This window comes from Balaenoptera acutorostrata, chromosome 3 (genome assembly GCF_949987535.1).
Source record: "Balaenoptera acutorostrata chromosome 3, mBalAcu1.1, whole genome shotgun sequence".
NCBI classification, from domain to species: Eukaryota; Metazoa; Chordata; class Mammalia; order Artiodactyla; family Balaenopteridae; genus Balaenoptera; species Balaenoptera acutorostrata.
In genome coordinates, this window is record NC_080066.1 from 63,754,712 (window position 1) to 63,764,120 (window position 9,409).

General features: G+C 40.5%; 1 protein-coding gene across 13 annotated transcripts in view; it reads right to left on the minus strand.

The window, feature by feature from the left end:
* The window catches only part of PML (PML nuclear body scaffold), a 43,791-nt gene extending 35,637 nt beyond the window's left edge, over positions 1 to 8,154 (minus strand). For all 13 annotated transcript variants that reach the window (XR_009007638.1, XR_009007639.1, XM_007197730.3 and 10 more), the window contains exons 1-2: positions 7,948 to 8,154; positions 5,766 to 6,232 (exon numbers count right to left, since the gene is read on the minus strand). Coding sequence is in view for 11 of the 13 variants with exons in the window: in XM_007197730.3 (XP_007197792.1) it covers positions 5,766 to 6,232; positions 7,948 to 8,076 (596 nt within the window). In the remaining 2 variants the exon portion in view is untranslated. The remainder of the gene's footprint in view (positions 1 to 5,765; positions 6,233 to 7,947) is intronic.
* Positions 8,155 to 9,409: the final 1,255 nt, after the last annotated feature.

Consider the following 9,409-nt stretch of genomic DNA (forward strand, 5'->3'; position numbering starts at 1 on the left):
AACAAGTTGAGTTTTCCTAGTAACCACTGGTAGATTGTGAAACAACTGTGAATTGTGACTGTGTGTGTACGATTTTTAAGCAATACTGTCAGGTTTTTGAAGCCATCTACCATGCTCAAGGGAAAAGAATCCTGTTCTCTTGCTGGCTGGACCTCCTTGCCCCTTGTACCTTGCCCACTGTGGAGAAATCCACTCCCCACCCTAGAGGTGAAGCACTCTGTAAGCTACCACCATCTGGGGCTCTGGGAGAGGCCCCATCCTCACTGCAGGGTAGGAGATGTAATCTGTGGTTTATACAATTGCTGCCAGCCCCTATCAGCTACTAAGACTGTGCAGTCTAGATGTCCACATGTACATGTGAGCAGACAACACAGAACCACAGGACCTACAAAGAGAATCAGCAGCCAAAATGGGGACCAAACTGATTCCTGGCTCACACTGAAAAAAAGGGTAATATAGGAAACATAAACCTTCTAAAAATTCTAAGTTTGTTTTTCAGGGAGATTTAAGAATATACACTGAGAAAACAAGAACAGGCTGACAAGAAAAAGCATCCTGAGAACACTGACCTTGTTCAGCAATTAAAAAAACATGATTGCAATTGTTGCAGCACCATGGATGGACCTAGAGACTGTCATACTGAGTGAAATAAGTCAGGCAGAGAAAGATAAGTATCATATGATCTCACTTATATGTGGAATCTAAAAAAAATGATACAAATGAACTTATTTACAAAGTAGAAACATAGTCACAGATGTAAAACACAAACTTAAGGGTTGTGGGGGAAAGGGGGAGGAGGGATAAATTGGGAGATTGGTATTGACATATACACAGTACAATATATAAAATAGATAACTAATAAGGACCTCCTGTATAGCACAGGGAACACTACTCAATACTCTGTAATGACCTATATGGGAAAAGAATCTAAAAAAGAATGGATATATGTATATGTATAACTGATTCACTTTGCTGTATAGCAGAAACTAACACAACATTGTAAATCAACTATACTCCAATAAAAAGTTAATTAAAAAAAAGCCACACACACAAAAAAACAATAGTTATAAAAAGAAAAAATAAGCAAATGAACAGAAATCAATATATAGAAAAGTAGAAGACAATTTCTTTGAGCTGAAGAAAGATTTGAATTTTCAGTTCAACAACGTCAGAGAGGATTATTGAAAAAAGAAAAGACCTATAGCTTGATCAATCATTTTCAAGAATAAAGAAAAATTACATAAAAATCCTTCGCAAACAAAAACAGATTACCCACAGGGGAAAAATAATTAGATAATAATTAAATTTCTCATCTGCAGCACTGGAGGCCACAAATTTATGAAGCAATGTGTATATATTCCAAGATGAAAGATTTGTGATTGTGACCTCAGAATTTTACACCTAGCTAAACTTTCCTTTAAATGTGACAGCAGAGAACTCCCTGGCGGTCCAGTGGTTAGGACTCCGTGCTCTCACTGCTGAGGGTCCAGGTTTGATCCCTAGTCAGGGAACTAAAATCCCACAAGCTGCGTGGCATGGCCAAAAATAAAAATAAAAAATAAATTAAAAAATAAATGTGACAGCAAATGAAGGACATGCAAGTTAAGACAATCAAGATACCAGAAAGTAAACTCTGAAAAACAACCAAAAAAAAATTACTTGAAGTATTCCAGCCAAATGGGAAATTAATAACATTAAATAATTGAAGAAAGAGGAAGATATGTTATAGAAAAAATTATTGTGAGCAATGAAACTAATTAAAATCTAAGATTATAGATAACAAGTGGGTTATAATGTGATGATGACACTTAATAACTGTCAAAAAAGGATGCTTAGAATAGAAAAGACATAAAATTTGGTAATAATCTAGAACTAAAATTTCATGTTATTTCAACTATATCTGAATGTGGGAAGAGAAAGAGGGGAGAAGAAAAAGTATGCTAAAAGTTTTATCTTATCTGGAACAACAGTTGTAATCTACTCTTGATGGTGAGAGATACACACACACACACACACATGTTCTAATATGTTTGTTAAAAATTTAAACCAGAATAGAAAGAGGAGAGATATATATGATATATCTCTACAAAGAATACACATTTTTTAAAAATCCTAGGAATATGCTAGTCCACGGAATATGGTCCAAGGCCCCAAAGAAAACATCAGTATAGTCCCAGATATAACTCAAATACTAGGTGACCATACTGTAGAAATTAACATCAAATATTTAAATCAAACATCACAAGCCACTTGAAAATTTTAGAAAACTCCCTCCCCCAAACTCATCTATCAAAGAAAAAATGTTTAAAAAGAGAAAAGACTGAAATTATAGATATTTGAGAAATGATTGACTATGATTACACTACATCAAAGTTATGTGATGCAGCCAATGTCATACTCACAGGAGAATGTATTAAACAATAAGGATAACAAATGAATTAAATGTTCAGTTAGATGATGAATAATGAGAGACAAGTAGAAGAAAGAAAATAATGATGATTAAAAACAAAATGATTAATTAGAAAAAAGGAAAACATTAATATCAGTAAGCAATAAAAGGAAAGACCAAAAAGCCAGTGCTTTGAAAAGATCACTAAAGTAATCACAAATATACAACATTAGAAATAAGAAAGGGAACACAATTACAGGTATAGAGGAGATTTTTAAATTATAAAAGATAACTCAGGATGAACTAGAAAACATTCCAAAAAATCTGATTCAAGATCCAAAAAAAAGAGGAAAAAAACCTACTCTTCAAAAAAGGTACCTGTATCAGATAGTTTTTCAAGAAACTTCTATAAGCTTGAATTGCTATGTTCTTTAAACTAGTCTACAGCAGAGAAATTATGAGTAGCATTTTAACATTTATTGAGTATTTAATATGTGCCAGGCACTATGCTAAGCAATTTACATATATTATCATGTTCAAAAAAGTTTGCAAACTCATTGAAAGAGTTGTCTTATCAAATGAATAAGAAAACTTGACAAGGAAATCATACATATTCATAAAATTTGATCACATTTATAAATATAGATAATAGCCTAAATAAAACAGTACTAAGTAGAATCTAGCTAGAAATTAAAATAATAGTATATCATGACCAAATAGAGTTCTTCCTCCCAGGAATTAAAAAATGGTTCAACATAAAGAAACCTATTGATATAATTCATCATATTAAAAGGTGAAAGGACATCTTCAGAGTCCAAAAGAACATCTATTCCTGAGTTAAAAATAAAACAAAATAACAGCAACAACAAAACTCTTAGAAAACTAGAACTGGGAGGCAACTTTCTTAATGTGATTTTTAAAAGTCACCTAAGGAAATCAATAATAAGCATCATACTAAACAAGAAAACATAAGAAACTTTCTCATGAAAGATAGGTACAAGACAAAGTTGCCTTTTCTAACCACTGCTTCACATTATTCAATACTGTCCTGGCAGTTCTGGCCAATCCAATGAAACAAAGCTACAAAGAGGTAATATGTATAAATACTGGAAAGAAAATAGTTTTTATTATTTGTAGGTGATATGACTGTTTACCTAGAAAATCCAAAAAATCAACTGAAAAACTTACAAGAATAAAAGAGCCCAATAAGATGGCTAGATGTAATATAAATATACATAAATTAATAGCATTAGTGAATGTTAATGATAACCAGTTAGAAATTATAATGGAAAAAGATTCCATTCATAATATTATTACATATTAGAAATTTCACTATAATTTAAAAGTTCAAGATGTTTGTGAATAAAACTATAAAACGCAAAGATATAACCAGAGATGAGGCCAATTCTTCCAAGATTTAATGCCATCTCAGTCAAAATCTCAATGAATATGTAAGTTCTGAAACTGCATGAATTGTAAGAGCAAAAGCAACTGTACAAATTATGAAAGCAAAATTATTTTTGAAGAAGAATGGGAATTCACCCTATCAAATATAAAGCTACAGAACTCCTTACAGTAGTAAGGATTAGCATAAGAATAGTTTGGTGCAAAACAGAGATTTACAAACATATTCATGACTACATGGACATTTAGTACAAGATTTAAAGGGCATTTCAGATCAAAGCAAGAGTGGATTATTCATAAGCTACAAGGATATATTGTACAACATGGGGAATATAGCCAATATTTTATAATAACTATAAATGAAGTATAACCTTTAAAAATTGTGAATCACTATATTGTACACCTGTAACATAGAATATTGTACATCAACTATACTTCGATTTTAAAAAATGGTAAAAAACAAACAAAAAGAGTGAATTATTCAATAAAAGTTGTTGAGAGAACTGGCTTTCCATTTGGAGAGAAATGCAAAGCAAGGGTTCTTACCTTATACCACGCACAAAAATAAATTCCATGGGAATGAAAAATTTAACTATAAAAACAAATTATTTAAAATAGAGTATAAGTAAATATTTTCAACATTGGCGTGGGAAAAATCTTTCCTAGGATGATCAAAGCCAGATACCATAAAGGAAGAGACTGGTGGATTGGACTACATAGAACTAAAAACTTAAACACAACACCTCATATTGAATGAATGACAAAGGTCAACACAGGAAAAATATCTGCACTATAACAAGCTCTTACAATTAAAGACTAATTCCTAAAAGTAAACAAACAAAGAAGCAAAGGACCTCAGGAGGCAATTCACAAATGCAGAAGCTCAATGGCCAACAAACATATGAAAAGCCACTGGACCTCAACCTTAACAATAAACAAAGAAATCCAAATTCCAATAATAGTATCAGCTGTGGAGGAATCTGGTAGTACAGGTGGTAAATCTCCAAGCAGGAAGTAAGCAAGCCACAGTCAGTTTAGCAGGAATGGAGCTCTGTCTGAGTGTGCCCCCAATGGGCAAAGAATACTTTCACTTTGCAAGCAGATCCCCAAGAATCTTATACAAGCTATCTATTGTGGGGGGGAGTATTAAAAGTTCACATAGGTATGCTACCTTTTTGCTTAAAGGAGGAAAAATAAGACCTATAAGGCTATATACTCCTACCTGTGTGTATACTCACAAACTCTGGAAACATTCAAAACTGGTAACCATGGTTAAACGTGGATGGGGGAGGGAGAAGTGGTGGGTATTAGGCAGATGGGGGACAGAGTGGAATGGAGACTTTGTCCTCTCTATAAATTTTCTTTGTAATTTTTTGCACCATATAAATGTATTATGTATCCAAAAAATCCTGAATTAAAATCCTGTGCTGTTTAGTAAAAATCATTAATATTGGACACGACTTTTTTTTTTTTCTCATACAGACACTCACAGGAAGTGCCGTGTTCCGGTTTTGACTTTTCAGACAGAAACTAACTACCCACATCTCATTCTAGAATCCAGCTATACTGAGACTCCATGGCAGTGCTTCTGGAAAATTCCACTATAAGACTTTCTAAAGGGCAGTTTGGCCACATGTATCGAAATGTAAAACTTTCATAACCCTTCACCTAGAAATGGCATTTCTAAAAATTTATCCTGAAGAAATGACTGGATATGGGTGAAAAGATGATTCTGCAGCATTATTTCTTATAAGGGGAAATTGTAAACTATTGCTATCCATCCATTCGCACGGGACAGCATAAACTGTGGTCATCGCTATTGATGCTGCTGGTCTGTGGACCTTATTTTGAGTTGCAAGACGTTAGAAGCTCCTTGACCCACGTTCCCGGCTATGAGACTTTGGATCTCTGTTCCCCGCACCTTCTACCTCGCTCTTAGATGCTTCATCCCACCCTGGGCAGGCCTGCTCACCTGGTCAGCGTAGGGTTGCGGTGGTTAGGGTTGGAACAGAAGATGTTGTTGGACTTGCGCGTGCCATCCAGAAAGTCCCGCGCCGACTGGCTGCGGAGTTCCGCCAGTGGCCGGGCCTCGTGCTTGAGGAACCACTGGTGCGCCTCGATGCACTTGGCGCAGAGGAGCTGCTCGCACTCAAAGCACCAGTAGTCGGCCGGCTCTTTGCAGCGGGTGCACAGTGCCTGCGCGTCCACGATTTGCCGGTACACCGACAGGCGCCGCTGCAAGCTTTCGAAGAAGACGTTGTCCAAGGCCTGCGCATCAGGGCCTGGGGGCCAGGGAGCCTGGCAGATGGGGCACTGCATGCCTGGCTCCTCCAGGCATCCTGAACACAGCGTGTGCAGACAAGGCAGCAGCTTGGGGCACTTGGCTTCTGCCCGGCAGCCCTGGCAGCGCAAGAACTGGAACTCTTCCTCCGTGGCTTGCTGGGGGATCAGAGAGGGAGGTGAGATCTGAAGTCCCAGGAGTCCCCACCCAATGGACACCCGCCCCTATGGCTGCAGGCTCAGAGTGGGACTTCCTATTCCATACCAGGCTGTCATTGGATGATGCAAAATCCAGGCTTATCAGTATCCCAGTCCTCCACTTACTCAGGCCTTCCCACTCTCACTCCACAATTTACTGAGCATCTACTTCTCCTAAGAACAGTACTAGGCCCTGAGATACAAGGATGTATAGGACAAATCCCTGCCTTCAAGGAACTTAAGTTTAAAAAGGAGATTCATTAAGTGTACATCATATAACCTCACATAAAGTGCTTAATACACTTTGATATTTCCTCAGAAAGTTAAACATAGAACTACAGTATGATCCAGCAATTCCACACCTAGATATATACCCCAAAGAACTGAAAACAAGTACCCAGATACTTGTACACTCATTATTCTGTACACAGCATTATTCACAATAGCCAAAAGGTGGAAACGACCCAAGTGTCCATCAACAGACGAATGGATAAACAAAATGTGGTATACACACACAATGGAATATTATTCAGCCTTAAAAAGGAGATTCTGACACATGCTACAACATGAATGAACCTTGAAGACATTATGCTAAGTAAGATCATCCAGAGACAAAGGGACAAATATTGTAGGAATCCACTTATAGGAAATATCTAGACTAGGCAAATCCACAGAGAAAGTAGATTACAGGTTACTAGCCACTGGGGGAAGAGGGGAATGAGGAGCTATTGCTTAAAGGGTACAGACTTTGTTTGGATAAAAAAATTCTGTAAATAGACGGTGGTGATGGCTACACATTGTGAATGTATTTAATGCCACTGAATTGTACACTTAGAAATGGAGAAAACATACATAATATATATATTTGATAACATTTTACCACAAAAAAAGTACTTAATACAGTACCTGGCCCATGAGAAATATTCATAAATGTTAACTAGTATTGTTAATATTATTCCTAGGTGTAAATGCAAATAATGAAAGTTACTGCAATATGGTGTTATTTGTACTTTCATGAAGGACAGTAAAAAGGGCCTGGAAGAACATAGAGCAAGTGATCTAAGTAGTTCCTTTGGGGGTCGGGGTTGGCTAGGGAGTTTGTGCAGAAGACTAATAAACCCCTAATAAACCCCTTGGGGATGGGGGTTAGGGGAGCAGGGTGCTCCAAGAAAAGGATCCAAGAAGCTTCCTAAAGGAGAGACCACAGGAACTCTGAGGCCTTAGCCAAGACACCTCTCTCCCACTTTCTGATCTGGGAACTAGGGTTCATGTTTTTCCACACCTGGGACATGTTGGGGGTTCCCAGGCCGGTGCAATAAGGCTACTACTCTCCCTAATAGGTGGTCCTTCGTCTGAGGCAGGGGATAAGAGGAAGGTCCCAGCGTGGGGGCGGAAGAGTCCGGTCCGGGGTGCCACTGACCCTCAGCATCTTACCCCCCCCCCCCCGCTCGTGGAGAATCGCAGCCCAGAGAGCCCCCCCCCAACTTATCCTCGTCCCATTTTCTACTTTCCGTGACAGCTACCCCAAACCGAGAAGGTCAGGACCTCATGCCTGGTCTTCCTTCTTTGTATCACTCTTTAAGGTACCTGGCCAAGTTCCCCTGTCCCTCTCCACATCTCCCCCAAGCAAAATCAACAAAGCCTGAACCCCATCTCCCCAAACGCAGTACTAGTACCTCTGTGGGGCTGTGGCTGGGCTCGTGGCCTTCGGAGAGGGACTCCGGGGGAGGCATGGTGGGGGCGTGGGGCAGTGCGGGGTCCTGCTGGGGCCCCGGAGATCGGGCGGGTGCAGCCTCCTGCTGCATGGAATCCAGCGCAGTTTCGATTCTCGGTTTTGATGTTGAAGGGCGGGAGAGGCGTGCGCCAGACGTCTGAGCTCCCGAAGCGTCCGAAAGGGGAGGGGCCCGCCGAGGGTCCGCCTCCCGAGAGGAAGTGAGACACTAGCTGTGGGCGGTTTTAGGGGCGGAGAAATCGACTGTGGTTTCTGAAGACTCGCCCCGAGCAGGGAGGAGGAAGAGGGAGGAGAGGAGTAGACGCACAGCTGGACAGTGTCAGAGCTGACCAGGAAGGAGGCAGCCCCCGCCCTCGGTTTTGAAACATTCATTCATCTCACACTGGCACAGCTCTGTGCCAGCCCTCAGCTGGGAGCCGGAGCCGCAGAGGTGAGCCACACGTGGCTCCTACTTTGGAAGAACCCCAGGTCTAATGGAGGAGCAGGCCCCCAAAAGGAGATTTTCACACAGTATTGAGACTGGCTGGAAAGGAGATCCCTCAGCTGGGACATGAAGGAATGGTGGGAATTCGCCAGGGATTCAGAAATTGGAGGGACACTTTAAGCAGAGAGGACAGCACATGCAAAGGCATGGAGGTTTGAAACAGGAGAGCTTGTTTAGAAACTAGTTTTGAGAGAAAACAACTAGTTTTCAGTTTCAGTTTTGGTTATTTTCAGATTTAAGAGGGGACCCATGAGTAATGTCGGCCCAGGAGTGGCCTGGGGCAAGGTGATAGCTAAGCAGATGGACAAGTACTGCGGGCAACAGAGAGTCGGTGAAAGGTTTGGAAACGAGGAACAACATGATCTGTTGTGTATATTGGGACAGTCATTCTGACAACCTAGGGGCAGGTGGCCTGGTCTAGGATAGTGGCCGTGGGATGTGGGGAGAGACCTGAGTCACAGACGCTAGGAGGACACTGAGTGGAGATGAGGGGAACAAGATGATGCCTTGTGTGACAGTTGGAAGGGCTGGTGAATCCGAGGCAGTAGGGAGTGGGGAGGGAATGGGAAGAGCCGGTGGGCAGGTATGAGAAGAGTGAGGAGAGACGCAGTGGTTAAGAATCCTCCTGCCAATGCAGGGGACACGGGTTCGAGCCCTGGTCTGGGAAGATCCCACATGCCACGGAGCAGCTAAGCCCATGTGCCACAACTACTGAGCCCGCATGCCACAACTACTGAAGCCCACGTGCTTAGAGCCTGTGCTCTGGAACAAGAGGAGCCACCGCAATGAGAAGCCCCCACACCACAACGAAGAGTAGCCCCCGCTCGCCGCAACTAGAGAAAGCCCGTGCACAGCAACGAAGACAACGCAGCCAAAAATAAATAAATTTATTTATTAAAAAAAAAAAAATGAGGAGAGAGCA